The sequence below is a fragment of the Indicator indicator genome, chromosome 10 (assembly GCF_027791375.1).
Source record: "Indicator indicator isolate 239-I01 chromosome 10, UM_Iind_1.1, whole genome shotgun sequence".
Lineage (NCBI taxonomy): Eukaryota > Metazoa > Chordata > Aves > Piciformes > Indicatoridae > Indicator > Indicator indicator.
In genome coordinates, this window is record NC_072019.1 from 3,369,621 (window position 1) to 3,395,431 (window position 25,811).

General features: G+C 41.2%; 1 protein-coding gene across 1 annotated transcript; it reads left to right on the forward strand.

Moving 5' to 3' along the window:
- The first annotated feature begins 756 nt into the window (after positions 1–756).
- LHX9 (LIM homeobox 9) lies at positions 757–12,389 on the forward strand. Its single transcript, XM_054384170.1, is given in 8 exon segments — positions 757–880; positions 883–978; positions 2,083–2,151; positions 2,247–2,365; positions 4,082–4,284; positions 5,161–5,516; positions 10,778–10,980; positions 12,132–12,389. Coding segments are annotated over 8 exon segments (1,428 nt in total).
- The last annotated feature ends 13,422 nt before the right edge of the window (positions 12,390–25,811 follow it).

Below are 25,811 nucleotides of genomic sequence, written 5' to 3' on the forward strand. Positions count from 1 at the left end.
GCGGCCGCTCCTGCCCTGCCCAGGCGGCTTCGCAGAACCCGGTACAGCCGTGGTCCCCGCCACATTCTCATCGGGCTGCGCAGCCCTTGGTGGGCCGCGGGCTCCGCTCCCCAGCGGAGGTTTGGAGGGTTTGGAGTGAGAGAGAAGCAACTTCTTCTGTCCCCCGGAGCAGTCGGGGCACCGCGGAGGGCCGTCGGGAAGGAGGGAGATCCGATCAAACGGCTCCCGTATCCCGGATTGAATCATTTTGTTTATTCTTTCCCGATGGCTTGTTGTGCTAATTGACTTGTTTTCTCCAAGGAAAGTCGCTCTTCCTCCTCCTCCACACACAGATCCCTTTTTTTTTTTCCCTCCCCAGACTGGGAGTGCTCTGCAAGAGAGACTACGATTTGTAGAGGCATCTACATATTTTCAGAGAGATTCCCTTACCTCTTTGAATTTGAATCGGTTTTATAGCTATTATTCTCTTATTAAAAACACACACACATACAACACACTGATTTGCTTCCAAAAGGGCTAATTACATTACTTACAGTAAATAGCAGCCCTGCTGTCCAGGGTCTAGTGTGCCAACAGTGAAAAAAAATTCCAGCTTATTTCACTTGATTGACTTCATCTTTGTGTGAAATTTTGGTTTATGAGCTGTATTCTGGCACTCGGAGGAATGTAGCAACATTCAATCTGCAAATAACATTAATTTTAGCTACTTAGGGGGAAAGAGAAGGGAGGAAACTGGCTGCCTGAATCTTGGGTTACATGGAAGAGGTGACTCGAGGAGCCCCTAAGGATGTCTCTGGGATGCCTTGCAAAGGAAGTGGGGGCTGGGGTACTTCTTTCACGAGTCGCGCTCGGGTTTGGTGTGGAGCGTCCCCCAGGGAGCGCGGAACTGCCGCCAGGAAGATCCTTCAGTAGGGATCGAGGTGTCAGGAAACAGCCGGCAGCTGTTCCAGGGAAAGGCAAGGAAGAGTGGTGTGAAAAGTAAGTAGGAAAAAGGGAAAAGGCGGGGAGCGGGGGAGCAGAGAGAAAGATTAGCTGAGAAGGAATGCATCGACCCGTTTCCTGCACAGTGATCACTCTCGATCCTCACCCGGAGAGCCGGCGAGGGGAGAGAGCCCCTAGGACGTCCCCGGACCGCTCCGAGCCCGCTCGCTTCTCCGGCTGCCGGGGCTGAACCCGCAGGCTGCCCGTGGAGGGTGCTGAAGGTCTCACTACGGGTACTGGTAGGGTCCTACAGGGTCGATTCTTCCCGGCGGCAGCCGGGGTGGTAAAGCCCTGGTAAGCTCTCTTCCAGCCCGGGAGCTGGACGGGCGATGCCGTGCCCTCAGGCCGCCGAAGCCCGCGCTCGGCGTCCTGCCTAACATCCACCTCCGCGGCCGCCCGGGCCCAGGGCGCGGAGAGCGGTCCGGCCGCTCTGCCCTGCCTCGGCTGCCCCACAACGGTGCTTCTCCTCCCGCTTCCCTTCCCGCGGTGGAGCCAGCAGCAGCGAAGCGGCCCGAGGGGCCTCGGAGCGGAGCTTCCCCCGGTGCGGAGCAGCCCGGATAGGAGCGGGTCCCCCAGGCCACCCTGCCCCTCGCCAGGCGCCATCGTCGCCAACTCCCGGGATTCTGTGTTTGGGGGAGGTAATAAACCCCACCCCACCCACAGCCCCGACTGTAATGTTTGTCACTGCTTGCCCATCACTAGGGGTTGAGAGGAGTATGACAGGTCTTTGTTGTCTGAATAAAAATCAGTGGCAGCTCAAGGGAGAGAACTCCTCCTACTAAATTATCAAAAATGGGCTGGCTTTAGTCTCTTAACAAATTGGACAGAGCTCCGGAAAGCAGCAGTCCCAAATCCAACCTACAGGCACTGGGAACTTTAAAGCAACCAGGGACTGCTGAAAATAGCACTTCTTTTTGCTTTCTTTGTATTCAAAACTATATCCTTTCCCGACCGATTCTACTGCCCCAAGCCCAAGTATTTCCAGTGAGGAGCCCCAGCTCTCCAGAACAGTAACAGATCCTTTAGCTCGCTTTTATTATTTTTTAAAAATTAATTATTATTACATTTTCTCCCCCTTGTTTGTTTTCTGCACATCTTCAGGAAGTCCTCGGTGCTTGTGCAAAGAGAAGCTCCTATTGCAACCTCCCTCCCTGCGCTGTGCGCCTCGGTGTAAACATTTTGGATGATCTAAAGACTCTGGGGTCTGTATATGGAAATAGTGGGGTGCAGAGCAGAAGAAAATACTTGTCCTTTCCGTCCCCCAGCCATGCTTTTCCACGGGATCTCTGGAGGCCATATCCAAGGAATCATGGAGGAGATGGAGAGGCGATCCAAGACCGAGTCCCGCCTGGCCAAAGGGGGACAGATGAACGGCCGAGAAACGGTAAGAACAGAGTTGGCACTCTTTGAAAGGGAATCCCTGCAAGCATGGACCCGCATCGGGACAGACCCTGGCTTTGGGGAAGAGAAAGACTATGCTTCCCTCTGCCCCTTCCCTGTCACCCCTCGCTTGTAGAAATCCTTTCGAGGCTCCCTGTAAACCCACTCGTAACGTTCGGTGCTGTGCTGGTCAGGCTCAGTTATGCATTTGCCTAATTGCTATCGTTGCGGTTGCTCTCTGAAATGACTGGGAAAAGCATTTAAAATGCTAACAGGGACGGGTTTTCAGTCCTTACAGCGAAGCCGCCTTTTGCTCCTACTCGGCTCGCTGCAGCCGCTCTGTCCCGTCCGAGGAGGGCTGCAGCTGAAGTTTCTAAGGTGTACTTTACTTCCCCCCCCCAACTCCTGGCACCTCCTAAATTAAACCACAAACCGCGACCGCTCACTTTTCGTAACCATTTTTGGTCTGAAGTATGGGATTGATACAAAGAGGCAACCACTCTCTCAGAATGCTATGCCCGCCGACTAATTTGCTTAGCAGTAACATCTCCTCTTTTCTTCGCCAAAGGACTGAAGTCTGCATAAATGTACTAAGGGATGGCGGAGAAATTGAGTGTCACGCTGTGTTCTATGCAAAGCGAGACCTCCTTTCTCCAACTCATAGGGCTTCCGCCGATCGCACACAAGGCTCGGCACACAAAGTAACGGCCTGGAAAACTGTTTTAAGACTTTGAGACGAAGGGTCCTTCCTCCCTTCTCTTAAAAAAACCCTCCCGCTTTGTTAAATGAGGATTTGCAATGTAAATTCAATTCGCCTTTTCAGTTGCTGGGGAAAAAAAAAAGGGTGCGAGGAACACAAGATCAGATGGGAAAGTTAGTACGGAGGTGCCACTTTAAAACAGTTGAGACTTTAGCACAAGATGTTCCGGATTTCATACACATACACACCCCCTTATTAGTTATCAGCAAGCGCTGCCCCAAGTTTCACGGCAGAGCTTTTGTCTCCGCCGTCCCTCCGTCTCCCTTTGTCCCGAGCGGCACCCCTCGTGGGGAGCAGATTAATGGGAACTTTGCGGAAGTTTGCGGATGAAAAGATGCTAGTTTCAGCTAAAACCAGCCTGTCTCACCTTTCTGTCCACATCCCTGGCCGGGGTGGTGAGCATTTGTGCTCACTGCGTTTTACATCATTCACCTGTCTCCTTTCTCTTACTTCTGTTTCAAGTGGCCTGGTTTTCTTTATAGAGGAGATTTGGCTGGTTTAAGCACACGTGAAAAGTTACTGGGAAATCGGTGCATTCCTTCACCTCTGCCATAAACTTTTGATGCTGTAAAAATGTTATTTAAATATACTTTAAAATGCCGTTCTCGTGGTGGGCTCTTAGATCAAAACTTCAAAGTAACAGAGAAGCTATAGAAGTCTTCAGCTTCGGGACCTCAGAAAAGCACCGGCTCTGCTTTTCTTACTGAGGCCTAATCAGTTGCTTTAGCATATTGAAATGACATTAGATCGTTACGAGAGGCTTAATGGGATAAACACTAAGGCTGAATCGCGGTGATGGTCCCAGTTTCCCCTCAAACTTCCCAGCGGAAGCAGAATTTGGTCCCAGAGAGCAGCCTCTTTGTACAAGCTCCGGGCCCTGTGCAAGGACCCCGTCCCCCAGCCTGCACTGCTTGTCTTTCTCTCCGTGTCTCATCCCCTTGTGGTGTGGTTGTTTTGCAGAACATGCCCCCAATGAGCCCCGAGAAGCCTGCTTTGTGTGCTGGTTGTGGAGGGAAGATCTCAGACAGATATTACCTGCTGGCTGTTGACAAACAATGGCACCTCAGGTGTCTTAAATGCTGTGAATGTAAACTGGCTTTGGAGTCAGAACTCACCTGCTTTGCCAAGGACGGCAGTATTTACTGCAAGGAGGATTATTACAGGTACAGCAATCAGTCCCCATGGGTTCGAAAGCACATCCTCTAACAAGGCATCATGAACCGAAACACTCTTTTCTCTACATGGGCTTTCAAAGGTAGCTTTTCGCAGTCAGCGATTCTTTAATCCTGTAAACGTGTCCCGTCCGAAAAGTCTTTCACGTTTAAGACCTGAACGGATCGTCAGGGGACACGCCGACTGAGCATGTGTGGCAATACGCAAACAGGCGAAGGGGAAGACCGCTCGTCTCTCGCTGCTCTGCGGTTTCCCTCCGTAAAGAGCAGCGTAAGACTCAGCAGAAGATTCCCTCTGTCCGCAGCTTGGAGTGTTTTCCGCGGGCATGGGAGCTGTCCCCGAGGCTGGAGCGGCTAGCAGCGGTAGGGCCCGCGCCGCGCAGGAGCCCACCGCTCCGTGCCCAGCCGCGCGGCTGCCCCGCGGAGGGGACCAGCGGCCGCGCCTCGGAGCGAGCACTACTACTCTCTGCGTGTCTCGGGGTTCAGCTCCCCGCAGCCCGTTTCGTCTTTATACGGATGGCAGGGCACCAGGGGCTTCTCTCCCTCGGCCCGCCTCCTTTCAGGCGCACGGGCAGCGGGAAGGCTTTTGCAAAGGTCCTAAGCGAACAGGTCAGCCCGGCAGAAAGTGTAGGGCGCTCACCTTGGGACCTCAGCGTCGGCTCCCCGGTGGCGTTCTCGACAGCCGGAGCACCTACGCCCGGCGGACTAAGGGCCGCAGCCGGCAGCAAGGGGCGTCCCGGGGCCGGGAAGGGCGCGACCCCTGGGGACAGCTCCCTGCCGACCTCCCGTGGCCGTCAGGAAAGATTGGCGGCACTGGGGCAAGGACTTTCCCTTTCTAGTTGATGCCCACTTTTTTGTTTCTTTCAGAAGGTTCTCCGTGCAGAGATGTGCCCGCTGCCACCTTGGGATCTCAGCCTCTGAAATGGTCATGAGAGCCAGGGAGTCGGTTTATCACCTGAGCTGCTTCACCTGTACCACCTGCAACAAGACTCTGACCACGGGAGATCACTTTGGCATGAAGGACAACCTGGTTTACTGCAGGGCCCACTTCGAGTCCCTTTTGCAAGGAGAATATACTCCTCAGCTGAGCTACACTGAGCTGGCTGCCAAGAGCGGAGGGTTGGCCCTGCCTTACTTCAACGGCACTGGCACAGTCCAGAAGGGGAGGCCCAGGAAACGAAAAAGCCCTGCCTTGGGAGTGGACATCGTCAGCTACAACTCAGGTGGGAAACACACACCAAACCCCAGTTCCTCCAAAAAGAGTGTTTTTGGGCTTCCCCTCAGCTAGCCAGTGCGTGAATAACTCAGCCAGGCTAAATCTTGCTTAACCATTGGAAAATCAAACAGCCCTCTGAGGGTTGGAGCATTTGCAAGAAAGCTAACAGCAGCCCTCCTCAAAGCCTGTCTTCATCTATTAACGTCAAACACCCAAACTTAGCTACTTCCCAGGGTAAAGACAAAAAAAAAGAAAAAAAAAAAAAAAAGGACAAAAAAAAAAAAAAAAAGAAGACATCCAAACCCCACAGAGTTCTCTCTATGGGAACCACAGAGATATTGATATCATTAATTGTAGTTTATTACCAAAAAGCACTTAATCTGTTAGACCTCAAATTAGGAATAACGAAACAGATTGTAAAAAAAAGATATGATAGAAGTCACATAGCTCCTAAAATGCCAATGCAGTATACACAGAACTTGATATAGATACTCAATTTATAGTAGTTAATTCTTCAGGCTAAATAACCCTGTTTTACTGGCACATAAACTATCAAACTGTACAGGAGGCCAACGAGTAAATGTTCTTGCCTGTCACCAAGCCCTAACAAATGTAATTAAGGGGAAGAGTTTCTGCAAGTGTTGCTTCTAATTAAATTTCTTCCCTAACTCCAGTCACTTAAGTAGTCAAACTATACTTAAACACAGCGTTAAGCGACAGAGGTAAAGGAGTTTCAGGTATGATCAAGCTATTTAAGTGGCATTTCATTAGGTGCAGTAAGGGAACATCTGGAGTTACCGACTCCAAAAACTTTTTTGAGCTTCCTGTGGATGGTGATGAGGAAAGAAGAGTGCGGGCAGCGAGAGTGGTGCAAGGTGTTTCCCTGTGTAAAGGGGGACTGCGGCAGGGAGCGCTGGCCTTGCGGGAGCCGGGAGAGGGTCGTAGCCTGCACTTTCAACAAGTGCAGATCGGCAACCGCTTTGGGCCTGGAGTACTCCCCTCCACCCAAGCTCAACCCTCCGCCTCTGAGACCATAAGCAGCCCTCCGCCGCCTCCCCCGCAAACCCCCTCTATCCCTCCCCTGGCACCTCCTCCGGGGCTGCTTGTGAAACAGGCTTTAGCTGGGAACTGGGTAGCTGTGCGAGGCTATTTCATCTCCTCTGATGCGTAGACCTTGGAGCCAGGGTAATCACTGCGCTAATTGTTCCTTGTTAATTAAAGATGACATTGGAATCCCTGGCTACGGAGCAGTTTCCAATCAACCCTGAAAGCTGCTAAAGAAAAGGGAACCTGTAGCGCAGCCAGGATTCATTCAATCCCGGCTTCCAGCGGTGGTTTCCCGTATGCCGCCCCTCGGTCCTCCCTGTCCCTGATCCGCGCACCGTCACCCCAGTCCCCCACATCCCTTAATGAAAAAAATTATAGGGACAATTTGTTGTTACTATTAGGACCAGAAATTAGGGAAGGATGAAAAGTTGTGGATATGATAAAACATCCGTTAAACTTCAGGTCAGGACATTATTTGAGAACACTGTCATAGTTTTTGTGTGCTAGTCTTAAAAATCTCCTTCTTTACCGAAACGGGGAATATAAAATATATCACTGGCTCCAAATGAGAGTAAGAAGCACTGTGAAAATACAGATCACTGCATTGAGATAACGCAGAGTCCTCCGGGCAAAGGAGAAAAAAACCCAAAATCCAAACAACAAACGCTGGACTCTGATATTTTGGATTCAGGCTAGATGGCTCCTGTCTATTTATCTATCTATCTATCTATCTATCTATCTATCTATCTATCTATCTATCTATCTATCTATCTATCTATTGATTTACTGTTATCTAGCATTGTCCAGGGTTGACACGTGGGCTCGAGAAAATGCAGTTTGCATTCGGTGCAAACGACTCCAGTCCATTGACCCACTGGGCTCCAGATCCAGGGGGGGTGAAACAAATTTCTAACAGTTAAGGAACGAGTTGCTGTAAACGAAATCACTTGTCGAAAGAAAAAAAAAACCAAAAAACCAAACCCAAACCTCTAAATGATTGGTAACCACTTTCGTACACCATGTTTTCGTTCCCTGCCGTGTGATTCAGTAATGGCTCCTGCTCGTACTCCTTTTCAAAAAGCACTCACTCCACAGCAGATTCAGTGTTGGGCACCCGGCTGCCGCCTCCAGCGGGAGCAGAGGGACACAGGTTGGCACGACCCTGTAACCCGCCCCGCAGCCCGCCCCGGGCGCTTCTCCCTGGTACTGCGCTGCCCTTCCCACAGCGAGCGCGGCGAGGCCCGGCACCGCGGCTTGGATCGCGGAGCTGGTGGCACGATTCTCCCGCTCCTGCTCAGGCTCCCCGTGGCCTTCGCGGCTCGCACAGGAGACTTGAGGTCAGAGGCGCAACCCTGACCTGCCCGTCGCCCATCTGCCGGAGGACGGCCTCCGCCTCTGAACAGACTGCTCCTGAGTTACAGCACAAGTTTACTCCTGTCGCTCAGTGTTTGCTGAGAAATTTCCCAGTAAACGAAAGCTATATCCCACCGAAAGAGTTATACGCTAGGGTGTGCCCATTGATATGGCAAGCCATCAAGGAAAACAAATCCGACCTTTAAAACCAAAACAATGCACTAACTCCGATCAAGCTAAAAACCTCACCAGCTGAGCATAAACCCAGGCACATTCACAAGCAAGACAGCAGTACCCAGTTCAGATTGTGCGCACATCGTGTTGCAGGGCAGTTGAGTATAGGGCCAGAATGGAAAAATGAGATTCTGTTGTCGGATCTGAAACAGCTTTTTTATTCTGTATTTTGTTTAGGAGTTTAATTTCTGTTTCTCAGCTTCTCGGTTGTAAAGTGGAAACACAACAATAAATAACTCAAAATGCTGTGAGCTAAAAGCCATTCATATTTGTGAGCTGTCTGGAATTAATGTGAAAAATGGAAGAAACTATTCAAAAGTACTTAAAACATTCAAGGCTTTCTCTATATTACCTCCTATGTCATAGAATTAATATGTATTTTGAGTGAAACTGTGTTGACTTACAACCCACAGGATATAGAAATAAGATGGTGAAGAAGATTTCCCTAGGAAAATATTTTACACAGCTGTTGCTCAAAGAGCTGTTTACATTATTTCATTATATATATATGTGTGTGTATGTGTGAAAAACTATGAAGAGTTCAGTAGAAGAATTCCTGGCAATAAAAAGCAAACTGTTCTAGCTTTTTCCAAAGCAAAATTAAACCCCTCAATCCTGCTGCAAAGAAATGAGCAAGACTGTCTTGCCTTGTTTTTTTGCTTCCCCTTAGATCTCCAGGCTGTAGCGTAAAACTCTGCTCTATGATGTGGCCAAATCACGTAGTGTTGTTTCACTCACATATAATAGAGAGTGAGCTAATCATTGTATAATCTAGGATTGTCTGAGGATGCCTGGAACCCTCTTTCCATTTTCTCTTAAAAATAAAAGCCAAAATAAAGTAAATTGTGGACAAAAAAAAAAAAATGGATTGCAGAAACAAAGACAATAAGCAGGACAGAGGAGCCCAAGGAAGTTCATGTTTGCTGCTGTAAACCTCAGCGACGCAAGGAAAACAATGCAAACAGCTTGAAACTCTCCAAAGTAAAACCTGGGGACTGAATTCTGGTGCTCTGATTTATGTCAACTCATAAGGTACAACCCACATAGTTTGACTGAAGACAGTGTGATTGCTTGTGAAAACAAGCAGTAAATACAATCTGAATCTGGTCTGAAATTGTTTTTAAGGCAACTTTCAACTCCTGGTATTTTCAGAAGTGTCACTTTACTTTGTTTGAAAGTGCAGACATACTTCTCCCCAAGACTAGAATCAGATCTAGCTATAATTAAATATTCACCTGATTTTCTGTCAGAGCGTTGTCTTATCAGCATCTGTTCGTGTTGACTTGTCTTATAATTCAAAAGACAAAAAACACCTTCAAGAAGATTTTTATTTTCTCCTGGTTTCAAGTTGCTTTGCCTCTGCTTTTAGCACTGTCAACATCAGACTGTCTGCATTGTGTGCTTTCCCTCTCTTTCCTCCTTTTTTTTTTTTTTTTTAAACTGGGTATCAACTAGACTGAGTAAATAATCCTGTAACTATTGGAAAGCAGTTCAAAAATTCAAATGAGCAATTGAGGAAATTTGGTCTGTTTTACAGACATTCTGGAACGTTTTAAATTAGCTGTTATTTAATGGATATTCCCTGCCATGATGGCACCATTAATTTTCTCCTGTGTGACTGAGCTATCTTTATAAAATGAGATCCTTTAGATTGGTAACCCACTTGCCTTTTTTATTTAAAAAGCAACATGTAGATGTCTTTCTTGCTAATACTGTCATTTCTTTCTTCAATAATGATACTATGGTCAAAGATGCTGTGGTCTCCATAGAGTTGCAATTCCTGTGTACAATTCATGCCCATGTGAGCATAATCTGAAACAAAGTAATCTGTCATAAACACTTGGAAAATCCTGAATCCAGGAAACTTTTAAAGTTCAGAGCCAGTAGCTTATAGAAATGCCCTAAATCATCATGAAGTAAGAGTCACTACCGATTGGGATTGAGATCAAGGGACTGAATCAAGCCTTGATGCAGCTGCTTTCTAGACACGTTTTACAGACAAAGGTCTCCCAGCAGTTCATATAAACTCCTGGGCAAAGTCCAAAAGTCTTAATTTTATCAGCAAAAAATTCCAGATTTTATGTTTTCTTGATAAACTGTCTTAACAAACTTTCCTGCTGTACATCTCTTTGTATAGGTGCTTGTGATTTGGGGGAAAAGCTCAGGGACATTCAAAATGCTGTTTGACCTTTGTTCTTCTCTCAAGATAAGAGTGTTTCAATGAATGAGATTTCAAAATCTGAATGAGATTTCAAATGACTCTTTGAACGCCCAAAGCAAAACCATCACCACAGGGAAAAGACTTGTTTGAAAACAAATGCCAAAGGAGAGAGAACTTTCTAAGTCTGCTTTTAGTAGGTAAAGGCCGAGGGGACATAGCATGTTTTCAGAATAGGAAAAGATCATCTTATGGATCTTTCCGGTCTCATTCAGTTGCCACATCTGTACTTATCCTTGCACTGTCTCAGTCGTTCCTTTCTTCCTTCCTGCTTGCCTGCCTTTCTGTTTTCCTTCCTGCCTTGATTCTATCCTTCCTGCCTTCCTAACAGTACATGATCCAAGATTTTTGCCTTGATTAATTTATCCCCCATGATACATGGCCACTAATTTTTGTTTTGATTTTTAATTGAACAGGTTGTAATGAGAATGAGGCAGATCACCTGGACAGAGACCAGCAGCCTTATCCCCCATCCCAGAAGACAAAGCGTATGCGCACCTCCTTCAAACACCACCAGCTTCGTACTATGAAGTCCTACTTTGCTATCAACCACAACCCAGATGCCAAGGACCTCAAGCAGCTTGCCCAGAAAACAGGCCTGACCAAGAGAGTTCTGCAGGTAAGAAGCCACATTACAGGCTTGAGAGAATTTTCCCCTACCCCTGCCAGTCAACAGCATTTCCCTTATGTGTAATATACATAGAAGTACTTTTGCTAGGGGTGTCCCTAGTGGGTGTGCAGAGGGGTATGGTATTACATGGCAGGAGGACTGAATGTATGCCTTATCACCCTAAGGCAGCCAAATACTAAAATGTGATTTGTAATTAGTGGCATCCTCAACAAGAGGAAACCATCTCCAGAGTCTGCCAACCCAGGAGATATCCTGGGATATATACTCTCTCTGTGGTGACATTATTAAGAGTTGAGGTGGCAAATCTACGAATTCTATACACACTGGGTGAAGCCTTTGGGCTCCCCTGAAGGACTTGATGTGGCCCCCAAGTAAGCAGTTTCCCCAATATGTAGGAAGCAAATTTTGACTAATATAACCAGCCAGCTTCCTCTCTTAATACCTGATGTTATCATTAAGGGGCTGTATAATAAAAAGCCACTTCCCTGCAAAGGACAGCCTAGGAAATTACATTAAAAAGTCCCTATACAGTGTGTGTGCTAGCTCAGTGAAGTCAAAGAGAGGTGTGTATTATATGCAGAGCGCCAAAGAAGGGCAGTGATCAAGGTAGAAGGAGAATCTATTTGCAGCATTTCCTTGTCCATGTTACATGTCACCTAAAGAATTGTCAGTGAACCTTACAGAACAGAAAGACTAGGTGACCCATATCAACAACCTGTATGACAGAGATGGTGTAATTACCCCTTCTTCCTCTTTTAAAATCATCAAGGCAAATTTTCAGCCTCGGCAAAAAATCTGCTCATTCACCCTTTGCCTCAATCTTTATCTTGACCCCAACTCTACCCAGCCCAAGAATACACTACATGGTCATCAAGAATGTTGCTTTCTTTAAGTGAGTGAGCGAGCAGATTTTTCTAAGGCTGCTCTACGAGGTCTGGACACTGGGCTGCAATGTTCCAGTGAGCTCCCATAGCACTGCATTTCGTACACAGGGTCCCACCTGAAGCCATAGAGTGACTTAGGTGATTCACCACACAAAAAACAGACTTCAAAAAATGACTTTAAAAGCAAGAACAAAGACAAAAATAAGCAGAACAAAGCAAACATCGGTAAAGAAATCAATTGGGATTGGTTTGCAGGTTTGGTTTCAAAACGCAAGAGCCAAATTCAGAAGGAACCTTTTGCGGCAGGAGAATGGGGGTGTCGATAAAGCTGATGGCACCTCACTTCCGGCACCGCCCTCAGCAGACAGCGGCGCACTCACTCCACCCGGCACTGCGACCACTTTAACAGACCTGACCAATCCCACTATCACTGTAGTGACATCAGTGACCTCTAACTTGGACAGCCACGAATCCGGGAGCCCCTCACAAACTACCTTAACGAACCTTTTCTAACATTTCATTTTATTTTTTTAAAATTTTTTTTTTTTGGAAAAAAAAAATTCTTACTCTTCTTCTTTATTATTATTATTATAATTATTATTTTTATTATTTTCAAGCCTTTTTTTTTTAATAAAAAAAGAAAAGAAAAGAAAAAACAACCAACAACAAACCCACAAAACTATTTGGGAAAATAAACAGCTTGATGTGTAGCATCTGCAGCCACTTGGCAAATGAGTTTGAAATAATATGTTGCTATAATAAATGAACATTTACTGTTGTTAAATTGTACTCAATTTTTTAGCATTAATCAAATAACTGAAGAAAAGGTTATGATTCAGTCTAACAAGTGCCTCTTAAAATTGTATGTTACTTATTTCCAGAACCTTGAAAAAAATAATTACAACAATTAAAAAAAAAAAAAGAAAAAAAGAAAAAAAGAAATTATTTTCTCTCCTTGATAGCTACATAAAAATCAATTTAATTATAGTGAGTAGAACTCTGCTGCAGGATTGTGTGTTCACTTTACCACATTTAAATGCCCCAAATTTGTCTTTATTTTAGAAAAAGTTTTCTATGATTTAGTTTTTAAATGTTGGAAAATAAATAAAAAATTAATTATACTAATCATTGCAACAGTCAGGCTAGAATTGCCAGTGATTTTTCCTAATGTATTGGTCACAAGCCCGATCCTCCCTGAGAACTGAGAAGTCTCACTGGGATAGCTCCTCTACCAGTTCTTCATCTTGCTGGGACTTTCTTGGCCACCACTGAAAGCTGTACCTGGATGGAGGGCTTGGAGAGAGACACCCAGTCTCTCTGGGTGCATGTGGGTGAGGATGACAGGATCAGGCTACTGATCTCCAAATTTGTGTCCTGCATATTATTAAGGAGGCAAGATACAGAAAACGCCCTCCAGAATGATCTTACTCCTATAAAAATATCGTTAAAGTAATAACAATAACAACAACTCAAGTGAGGAGTCCTACTGATCTGAAATATTGCATAGGAAGGTTTTTAATTTTTGTCTTTTTTTTTCCTTTCTCTTTTTCTTTTCTTTCTTTTCTTTCTTTTTTTTCTTTAAAGAGAGTGGTTCACTACATGGCCTTGGTGCTGTACAATTAAAGCAAACAGGAGGCTGCCCAGCAACCTTAGTGAGCACAAAAATAATTTCCAAAAAGTTGTACACCTGTGTACTGTTAAAGGAAGTTTCTGATAAATGATACATTTTTTTCAATGAAAATGGAAATAAGCAAAATATAATTTATTAAGATGTTTAAGGAAAATTATTTCAGTACAATTTATTCATTACTATTTTGAATTTACTTTAGATGTTTCCTGCGATTGTATCAGACACATGAACATTTGTTTTACACATGAACTTAAAACCTTTAGTTCATTAATATCTCTAGCACATTAACTTTTCAAACCTTGTGTAAAAGAAAAAAATGTTAGAAAAAATTCTTACAAAAACTGGAATTGGCGGTGAATAATTTTAAAGCAGATAAACTCAGAAGCCTTGTGGATGCTGATCAATACGTTTCTTAGTTTACAATAGTGATCTTTCTTTTTTAATTTTATTTAAGCTAAAAGTCTGAATGGTCTGGGCAGTGGTGAATGTTCATTTGTATCCTTTTATTGTAGTGAACACCAATTAGATTGTGGAGAGTCTCAGAAACAAAAACAAACAAAAACCAGTCAAGATCTATGTCTTGCTTTTAGTGGATTGTTAAGAATAACTTTGCACATAACCCACTTTTTAGACACCATCAAATCTCTTTTTGGTGGTCGAAGTGGCTATTTAATATATTTTAAAGGTGTCCTTTTTGGCTGTATAAATGTGTGGTTACATATTGACAGTTCACTGCCCACATTAAAGTGCATTATTGTAATTTTTGCTCAGGGTTTTTAGAAAATTAGCACAGAAAAGTAGCTTATTTTTTAAAAAAAGATGATGGAAGAGATGTTAACACTGTAATAGAAGAAAGGTGTGTTTGCCATTATATATTTAGCAAGTATGGTTATCATCTTCTACGGATATTAAATCTTGACTTTTCCTATTTCTATTACCTTATGGGCATTTACCACTAACCAGACCAAACGACCTTGGTAAGGCTGAGATCTTTATTAATACACTTTTACAGGTAAAAATATTGATACTTATAAATTTTGTTCTTTGACAGAACAATATATGGTACTAGAGATCTACTTTATTAAGTAGACTAATTAAAACTCAGTTCTACTATGTGCCTTATGATATACCTTGGGAGTAAGTTTGTGAAAAATCAGGATATATGTGTTGTTTGTTAAATTAACTGTTTTAAGCCCTTTTGACACCTCACTAGTTTTGTACTGTTTTACCTCTTATTTCTGAAAATCTTTTTATGGTGTATCCTGTTAGAGGGGACAAACATGTCATAGAAAGCAGTTGTGCACTCTTTCAGATATAGTTGATAAATCCAATAATCTTATATATTGAGCTTCGTGTTTATAGTACAGTAAGTGGTCTAGCAAAATTGTCCATGTTTCTTTGTTTATTGATAAATGCATTGTATAGAAACTATTTCCCCTAAATATTTATGGACCAAACAATTGTGATATATCCTATTAAATTTGTGTGAATAAACCATTTCGAATCTAAGGAGTTTTATTTCCCATCAGTTTTTTTGTTTGTTTGTGTTTTCATTTGTATTTTTCTTTCATTGGTTCATTTGTTTGTTTGTTTGCTGGTTTTGTTTTATTTTTGTTTTAATTTTTTTTAACTTTAAAGTCTACATGCACCAGTGTGTCTCTTTGCTTTTTATGGTACCTGTGAACAATTGATATTAAACACAGAAACACGGCCTTTAAAATATTTTAAAATCTGGTTCCTTCTTAGGTTTTCAATTTCTTCATATTCAATGTATATGCTACTGCTAGTGCAATTTAGATTTTAGCCCTTTAACCTCCTATTTTTGAACATGCAAAGTAATGCCCCACTGATTTGTTACTGAAACCCTGTCTTAGACTTCTAAAAGAGCCAGAAAACTAGCAGCTGAAGTAATTGCATGACAGATATAATCTAAATAATATGATGAAATGAATCACAATTTAATGCTAGGTATATTGAACACAAAATAGAATTGCAGACCCCGAAAAGCCAGGTTGCTCTGTAGTTTAATAAATTGTCACTATGATTTCTTTCAGGGAGAACAAATCATGGGGCATTACAGCCAAACATCCCGACGTTTGAAAATTCCCTAAAGTATTAAAAGAAGGGGAAAAGTTTGATCGGAAATCCACTGCAGTGAAGACAAAGACAATATTAGGTTATGATAATCATACATTAAAAAAATCTATTGAGCCAAAAAAAAAAAAAAAAGACTTGATGTCATTTCCTGAATGTTAACAAAACATATGTTATATTTTATGGTGTCTAATTAACAGAACTGAAGGTTTCAACAAATTGTGTGGTATTAAAAACAAATTTAGAGAAACTATGTATAAAACCAGAGCAACCTGGCAGCAATCTACCCAACCCATATTTGAAGAAAACTTTTCTTTAAACAAAAATCACATTTGTCAAGCACAAGTACTTGTAAAATAAAATCTGAGTGCATTCATTCCACTTGCTTGCTAATGTGTATTAGTCATATCTGTTAAATGGATTTTTGTAAATTCAAAGAGAACTTTTCACTCATTCGAGATCATAGGAATCAAAACCCAGTAACTTTAGTACTATTATTTCTGAATTATTATTTTTTTTAAATGAGACAAATCTGCATGCACTTTTCCATCTGTCACATATAGTGTACATTTCTGTATGATGAATTTCTCTTTGATGTTTCTTGTATAATAGCTTTCATTAATAAACATTTTATTTGATGCAAACATAGTTAACTTTATGTAAGCATATAACTAATTGTTCCAACTAACTTAAATTTTTCTTTTGAAAAGAAGAAGTACAGTGCAGTTCCAATGTTATATATATCTAAAATCACAAAAAGGATGAGGTAGCAATACTGTTGCACAGCGTAAAATTCTTTCCCTTGGTGTTAACTTCTTAATTTTTTAACTTCTTGTATAAAACTGACATTTTTTTTTACAAATTCCCATCAGCATCAACAATAAAACAGTCCCCAAATTCTTCATCAGTATGAGAAAACATAAGCAGTGCAGTATGTAAAATTCTCAGTGACTTTTAGAGTACAAGGATATAAGTTGTGGATCCCTGAGCTGTTTACATGGTCACTATGCAATGAGCAAGTATGTTACAAAAAGCTGGTCCTAAGCTCCCCAGTCCAAATCACAGATGATTTTTACCAGCCAACGAGCAAGTGTAACGATAACCAATTCCTAGTAATGAGGTTTTGTAACTGTTAAGCAACTATTTGCAGAAAGATTTTTAAAAAATATATTCCTATTTAGCTGTATAGCCAAAGTGTATGTTAAACAAATTAACATATAAAAGACTTGCCAGAAAAATCTTTCATTAAGATGACATTTTTATGATATACTAATGAACCCTATGTAAACAATGTAACTTTTATGAATGATGATGGACATTAAATATTTCACTTACGTGTATCCTCAGCATTTTGCATGTTTTCTTAAACCTTTCCAGTCTGAATTCTAGAAAGAAAGGCGTACAGTTATTAACAGCGTAATGCAAAGTTCCGTACAGATTACCGCAACAATCTCTGGAAACTGGGAACCAAGAGTTTTCTAACAGCAATAAAAAGGTATCATTTATTGGTGGCAATTATGGGGAGCATTGTTTAAACAACAGTTTTATGGTTTGTTGTAAAGTTCTATTGAAAAAGGTTAGCACGCTGGACTTAATTCAAATCAGCTTGATCAGAAATTTACGTATGCTGTGAAATTCTTAAACTGAGCCTTATGTGTATTTATTACTGCAGAAAGTAAGTAAATGTAGGCAAGCAATTATTCATGTCACAGCCACAATATTGTTTCCCTCTATTGTCCACAGGAAAATATAACAAACCCTTATTATTCAAATTGGTAAAGAACTTGATGGTGTTCAGAGCTAAAAAAAAAAGACCTATGTACTGTACCATAATTTTTCTTTCATAAGTCACGGCATTCTTTAATAAGTTAGATGTCTTCACCCACTTATTTAATACTTACAGACATATTTCTAGTTTAAACTACTGTCTCTGTGTTGCTTTTTTCACTTGATTAAATTAGAAAAATTAATTGATTAAAGACTCCTGGGAAAATATTAGCTCCACTGAAATGAATGGTGAAATTGTCATTGATTAAAGTAAAAGCAGGACAATTTTATTTCTCCATAGCTGACTACAGACATTACATTTGATTTTTCCAACCAACACTATTTATTTGGAGATAGTCCTGAGCTCAGTGCTCTGATTGACCTCACTTACTTGCATTAGCCACTGTAAATTTTTTGGAATATAAAGAACTGTCTTGTTCATTAAGACAGTAAACATGTTGAAAGGCAGCATTACATGAGAAAGACAAAAAGAAAGAAATAGTTTCAGACAAGATCTGAGAGAATACAAGACAAATTTAAATTTTCAGGACTGTCACAAGAGAAAAATGTGTTGGGGGTCTTTCTAGTGGATACATATCCACGTCTAGATACAGCATGTTTTTGTGCTCTTGGTCTTGAAAAAGAAGTCAAATTGTGCAGTCCTAGAACACACAGAACTACTCAGCAGAGAATAACTTGCAGGACCAAGTCAAATGATAGAAGGCTCACACCACAGCCCACTGAAACTGGTGAATATTCTCTCTCTGATTCTGTGGGCTTTGAGCCAGGATCTGAATGAATATAGAGATTAAATTACTCTCTTGTCTCTAAAGAAACAATAACCTTCAGAATGAGACAGAATATATAGGACAGCCATGCTGCTCTCTGCTTTGGACTTCATTCTTCAGAGCTGCTAATTCAAGCACCTGGCACATGCATTAAATTGACTTCAAAATATTTCTTCCTGCTTCACCCAAATACAGGACACAAATTATACTCCTGGAATTTCCAGAAGCTACTATAGTGCTGGAGACTTTATTCAGTTATTCTGCAATGCTGAACAATTTTTCTGCACTTCTCATTTGACACAGACTTATCTTGACACATACCTATACACATATCCTTGTCTTGCCTTCAGATAACCAGTACTTTCATATTTATTTAAGTCATTCAAATCTACAGGAAGCAACTCTCAATGCTTACACATTCTAGCGAAGCCAGTGGTCATAATTTTTGTTTTAATACTCCTCTACAGTAAAACATTTTCTTCAGAGCAGTTTTTGTTAAGAATTTGTACTTTTGTCTATTGTTTTTTTTTTCCATAACTTTGGACCAAAAAATGTATTTTGATGGCTTTTCCTGTAATATCCAGAAAACCAAATCTACTGCAATCATTGATTTGTGGCTTGCATGTTACTGTAAGAGTATTCCCCTCTACAAATTGCTTTTGTCATATCAAATGATATCAAATATATTAATCTGTAATTTTAACCCATATAATTAATATTAGAAATAATAGCTTTTTTAGCTGCAAACATTGCTGGCTTCAGTGTGCTTCTGGTTTTGGAAATGGGGTTGGAAGCAAGCATCCTTTGAAATTTCTGGTATTTGCTACTGCAAGGAGCAGAGGGCTAAACTGGAGATCTCAGAGAGCTTGAAAAAAAAAGTGTTATTTTACAGTTTGCACTCTTTTCAACTTGGACTTTAACAAAGGATAAAAGTACTTTCAATAATTATTTTACTGTTAGAAAAGTTAGATATGCTTCTCTTGCACTTCAGTTACACAATTCAATACAGATTGCTGAGATTGAATGGTTGCACAGTGTTTTGAATCTGTGAGACTGCTGCAAATAGCAAATAAAAAGGTAAAGAACAGGCTAAGTAATGCTTATTAAACTGTAAATATAAGCAGCCACCAGAAGAGTTGTGGCAGTTTTCTGTTCATCATCCTATGATTCCTTATTTCATTGTTTGGAGGAATTTGAACTTACCTGAGAATAAACAATCAAGGAGCTTGCTGTTGCCACGTACCTCTTGATCCCACAACAGAGATGCAATACGGAACAATCTGTAACAATAATTTTTCAGGAAGAATTTAGCAAAATAGCGAAATGTTGCCCAATACCCTAAAATCAGTAAAATAAAATGAAATGCCAGGAAAGCTAGGAGCACTGATTACCATTATATCTTAAGACATAAACATATACAGGCTCTTGACTTATATTTAATTCATAGAGAATAATGAACTTCACCAAGCAAATATTTATATCCCATCACAGCAAGGAGCCATGCATGTAGTGTCTGTAGGAACAGTAAAGTAAGTTTAGAAAGTAATCAACATGGCAGTTTAGAGGTGAATATTTTTCATCTGCAAGATACTTGCGTAAGTACTGCTTGGGCTGCAGCTGTGTTAGGCAGTACATCTCACTTTCTTTTCTAGCTGCCCAGCAGAGTATTTTTTGACTTTATAAGAAAAAGTGGGCTACAGAAAAGAAAGAAAAACAGACACTGTAAAGTACATGAATGGGACTGTGGTTTTTATGTGCCTGCTAGCACACTTAATATAAAATGCTGTTGCATTGAGGCTCTAACCATCAGTCTTAAAGAAACCACTGCTTTCTTTAAGCGTTTTCATTTGAAGATGCCTTGCTTCTTGTATACAAAATTACAGACAAAAGCTGCAACTACATCAGCTGAAGTAATTTTCCTACCCGTTCTGTCAAAACTTTTCCTAATAATCAAACCCTTGGACAGATACGTTTTTTGTGAACCTGACAAGTAAATTAAGAAGTTAGAGATTCTGCTGTTCATTACAAAATGTTAGAAATAGTTTATCTGTTCAGGAGTGCTTCTCACATTCAGCAATGTTAGAATTGTCCTGATTGAATCAATTTCTTCTGCATTTAACCTGTAATGGAGCACTAATATGCTATTAAATCGATAGTAATTAATGGCTCAAACACAAAGCTTAAAGCAATGCTGCTGTGGAGGGACCCAAATCCAATTTTACCACTAAAACAGTAGAAATAAAAGACTATAAGACTTGGAGTCCTCAGATATTTTATAAACAACATCTAGATCCTTAGATTTTTTTTTTGCTCCAGTGTATGTTTCCTCCTGCGACAGATCAAAACTGGAGAAGTCAGAAGTACAGTTGTGCATTCACACTATCTAAATTCAACGTATTTCCAGAAGGGACAGTTGAATTCTGGTGAAATCTGGAGATTTTTGTTTAAATTTCCTTAATTTCCTCATTTGGATCTGCCTGAAGCAGAAGAATAGTCTTTTAATGGGCTATTTGAATTTTGAGTCTTCAGCAAAATTGAAAAATGAAGTATTGCATAACATCAGTAAAAAAAAAAAAGTATTACAGAATCAGATTCAGTTCAGAACAGTTCTAAAAATGCCCAGGGGTTGTTTTTGTATTTGGTTTTGTTGTTGTTGTTTGTTTTTGTGTGTGTATATTTGTTTGTTTTTAGAAGAGAAAAGTAAGAGGGGAAAACATTTTTTTTGGAAGCAGACTCTCCAATAGGTACTTTCCAAAGGTCTCGCTCAGCCTCTGAAGAAATTTGCCATTAAATTAAACATGATTTCATTACCAAAACCTCTTACTTGAAGCAAGATGAATCCTTTGGTTTCTTTTGCTACTTTTTTTTTAGTGTCTGAACATTTGTGTTTCCTTTGTACGATTTTCACCTGTGTAAAACCAGTCCCTGGAGGATTGCACAGGCAATCTTATCAGCACAATCTGCATTTGTTTATGACATCCTTCACCAAGTATAAATCCTAGAGCTGAATGTACCTTACTCCCAGATTCTTTCCTCAAGTAACTTTTGTTAATTCTCAGGCCTCTATTGTCTATTTGGAACCACTCAATAGGCCTGTTGGGCTGACGGCATTAATGATCCCTGACCAGCCCCACCTAGGCCCTCACTGCCTAGGCCTAGAGAACCATATGGGCTCAGCCCTGAGGCTTATGCCTCAGGTTTGCTCTGACCCTGCCTTCAGTAGAGCTGTTGTGTGGCCCAGCTTTGTCCCCAGGCTGCCACTGGACTCTTGGAAGAAGTGGGCTTTAGGTAAGAAAAGGAATACTTCACAATTTGGTAATATTTTTTTTTTTTCCTTCATGGCTCCACTTTACAGCTAGGGTTCTTTACCCCCTTCCTTCCAGCACAGAGTTTGGGATGCCTGTTAAAGTTGTCTGGAAAATAAAACCTGAGACAGTATCCTGGCTCTAGAGGTCCTGGTCTGGTGTGGCAGGGCTGGGCCTTTACCCTGTGGGGCCTGCCTGTGTTGGTTGTGGAGGAGATGGTGGCTTCCACAGGGCCTGCAGGCACCTTCCTTCCCTTAGGCATCCACTCTCCTCTGACAACTTGAAACTGCTTTTCGTGTTGGGAAGGTGGAGGCCTGGGAATCTTGGCTGGTGGAAGGGATGAAACCTCTACCCCAGCAAGTGTGGGGCCAATGTGCTGCACTGACTTCAGAGCCATTAAGTGAAAAGAAAAATAGTTACATTTATGTGTGCTGCACCTGACTTGTGATGGTGTGCTGCAGGAATTCCATAAGGTATTTTGCCTTGCACCATTCTGTGCAACACACTATAATGCTAATGGGCAGCAGAAGCCTGATAAGGAAAACTAATTTAAGGTCCTCTTTCTATTTCCAACTTGCATCCTTATGCTATGATCCTGGTTGTGGAAACATTTATGCATGTCTTCAACTTCCTTATCCTGTGTGATACCACTGAAATGTATTTAAATGGAATTATTTGCAATGCTGGACTTAACTGGAGGTATAAAGCCATAAAATCAGAATTTAGTGTATAATTTATACCAACCTTGCTTTCTTTTTAAAAAGCTTTAAAGATTTTCAGATGTGTTGGTAGAGTACTAGTGAAATATCTTTATAGCTGTTAAATTTTGCCTTGTTTGTTGTTAATTGCTTATATTTGCTTAGGAATTAGCATTAAAATGAACGAAAGCAGTTGGATTAATGGCGAAGAGTACCAATGGTCAAAGGATGAAACTATAACTTGAGTATTTTGCAAATATGTCACTGCCATTCTGCACGTATGTTATTAATTTGCTGACTGGCATGGAATGAAAAGGCCTACTCTTGGTATTTCAGGTTACAGCAGATGTTATTTCTTCTATGCCTCTAAATTATGATACTTAATATTCAGCACAGCTTTAAAGTAGTTATATGGGAGACAGAGATAGCAATAAAGCATGTCCCGATTTTGGGTTTTACTACCAATGCATAAATACAAAGCACCGGGGGTTTCAGTTTGTCTGAATCATGAAAAGGATTAGCAAGAACCAGCCTAGGTAGCTTTTAGAAAACTGTGGAAAAAAGTTATTTTGAACTCAAGCCAGTATTTCTAGGTTGTTTTGTTTTGTTTTAAAAAAGTCCTAATTTTCCTGTTCACAAGTGAAAGTGGTTTCAGGCTCTTTTCCTTTAGACAAAAACATTCAGGCGACTCGAAGCCTGAAAGGGAAGCAGAGACCAACAATGCCTTCACAATCACGCTACAGCATTTTTAGAACCCAGTGTCACCCTCCACATGCAGTTCCACATGGTCACCTCAGTAGGATAATAGTTTGCCCAGAGCATAAATCCCCTTGTGTGGTGACTGTCAATTGACTCCAACTGTAAAATGCAGTGAGAGCAAACGCAGTGGTGGGAACACATGCTGGTATCCGCATCACTGCTCCCGTGCTCAGCACTGATGCTGACATGTGTCAGAATGGAGGCTGCCATTTCTTCTCTGGCTAATAGGGGAGTATGTCCTAGGGTAGTTCTTCACCTGTAGTGCTAATGGTATTCCTGTTCACACAGGTTTCTTTTTTGGATCTTGCAGAAAGCTTTTATTCTCTCTCCTGAGTAACACTGTTTGGATAACTGACCAGTTATTCATGTCAGAGGACAGAATACTGGTATGGGCATATGCAGTACCATTTTGTAATGTTCTGTTTGCATTGTGCCATGTACAGATGAAATTCAGAATGTGATCTGAATCCTCTGCAGACTTAGTCTGACCTCTAGTACAAGATAAGCTTTGATGCTCTATTATTTTACTGGAGAATAGTAACAGGAAAGTGAAGAGGTAAATGTCTGTCTTTCCCAGAGGGATGTGCTATATGCTGAACATTTAAAGTGAAATAATGATACGTAATGAACCGAAGAGTTCATGGGCTCAGGTCCTTGGAAGACAGTGTTGTCCAGTGTGTGAATTCCTTTGCAGTGAATGTCAGCTGTGACCTTGCACATATTAGAACCACTCCTGTCTTTAATCAAGTTAGGCAATAACTACACTTGAGCAACTTTTAAGACAAGCAGACATATAGATTCCAAACTGCAGTCTCTGTAACCCTCATTCATGTGCCCTAATTTTGCAATACATCTTTGAAAAGAAAACAGGATCATAGGTGAGTGTTTACCATTACACACAGGGAGTAAATTATTGGAATTAATCAACAGTATTCGCAGCAACCTTCAAGTTCAGCAGCCTGCCAAAGGGAGTGCAACAGGCATTAATCAGGAGTCAATATTGCCCTTAAGAGCAAGGAGTGATGGCAGTGCTCCTTGTGATCCTGGGAACTCTTCCCTGCACATAGGTAATTCTGTGCTACTGCTGCAGTGTATCATCCTGCTGCATTATCATCCATGCAGCTTTGCCGAAAGTGAAATTCAGTATACAGCACTGGGAAACAGCAATCCACAAATTCTTAAAATTGCCTAGTATGATGACAAATGTAACATACATAATATCGTTGTTAGACTATTATATTGGTTGTTCCTTGTGCACTGATACTGCACTGTTATTTTCTAATGGACTTATTTAGATGACTGAAGTACTCACTATGTAGACTCTGCAGTGAGTAAGAGCGGTAGGCTGGTACATAGTTACAGCATATATAGAGAGCCACCTATCTAATAGCATCTTCTTTCTTCAAAGATGTTCTGTTGTAGCTCTGAATCTTGAAATGTTTTTTCTTATTTTTACCTTTGCCTGCAATTGTATCACTTCAGTGCAGTTTGCCCAAACTCACACTGGAATTGTGAACAGGATCAAAGTCTGTGGTGTAATTGAACCCATCCCACTCACAAGAATTCAATCTCTTTACTGAAAGCTACTTCATATATATGTATATATAGAATGAGTTTGCTTGTATGTGCTAATGTCATCTGTTTCCCATTATCTGTGCTTTGAGACCTATATACGAGGAAACATTAAGTAAAACATTTTTATTAGGCACTTTTAAACTACATAAGAAAACTGAGAAACTATTCAACAAGTAGGGCAGCAGGTTAAGTGAACTAGCTGTACCCAAGGCAGCATTTGCACCCTAGATCATATGGCACGGCAGTGAGGCTGCCTGATTTCAGATTTATTCAGCAATGACTGTATCCAGCTGTGTTCTAATAGGTTACACTTTGACTTCACGGCCAAAGAAGACAGATTCACTCTGGAGCCTAAACCTTGGGCCCTATCTCTGTAACTATCCGCTATTCTCTCTGAAGAAGTGTCTCTGAAGAAACTGTTGATCACTCTGCCCACAAAATAAGTGTGCAAATGTGTGATGGTATTCTTACAAAAATGCTGCAGCATGATTGGAATTAATAATGTTGGCATCATATGCTGCATGGACTGCTCACCCCATTTTTCATTCTAATTCTGCAGTGTGGGCTTTCTGGATTTAGTAAATCTCAATGTTGCTACATTCCTATGTGAGTGCTCATCGATGTGGGTGTTTGGAGCAACCATTAATGTTTCATGGCTCTTAAGGCTGCTTCACAGTGCTGTAAATGCAGTTAGATGTAATTTTTTCTGTGCTCTACTAGGAGGGTTTCTCACTTAAAATGCCAGTAGGATTCCTGGATCTAGCGTGAGCTCACACTGACACATCTAGCAAAATTACTGTAGCTTTCTGTACTCTAATTTTCAGAAATATTTATGTTGTAATGGCATGGAAAAAAAGTCCAATCATTCAAAGTCTGGCCAAATTGCACGAAAATGATGTCTCACAACAGGGAATACAGGCAATAGAATGATGCACCATAATATATGCTTATTATTACTCGACTGAAAATCAAAGCTTCATGTGGCATGGTAGAGCTTCATCTGATTATCAGCAACAACGTATTTAAAAGTACGAATTATGACTTTTAAAAACTGTTTAAGACTAGTGAAAGAAATTAACAAATGTGCAAATGCTGGCAAGTAAGCTACTGCTCCCTGTGGGTTTGTATGTTATATGTCCTTATCTGAAATATGGACAAAGGCTTTTCTTCTTAATAGAGTAAGTTATGTTTGGAACTAATTTTCAGATGAGTTGTATCTCAGGTTCTCCATTTAGTCAGTGGCTACTCATGGCTTTCTTTGCTTTTTTTCCCAATTTTCTTTTGTTCTGTTTTGGTCTAACTGTACATACCAAACAATG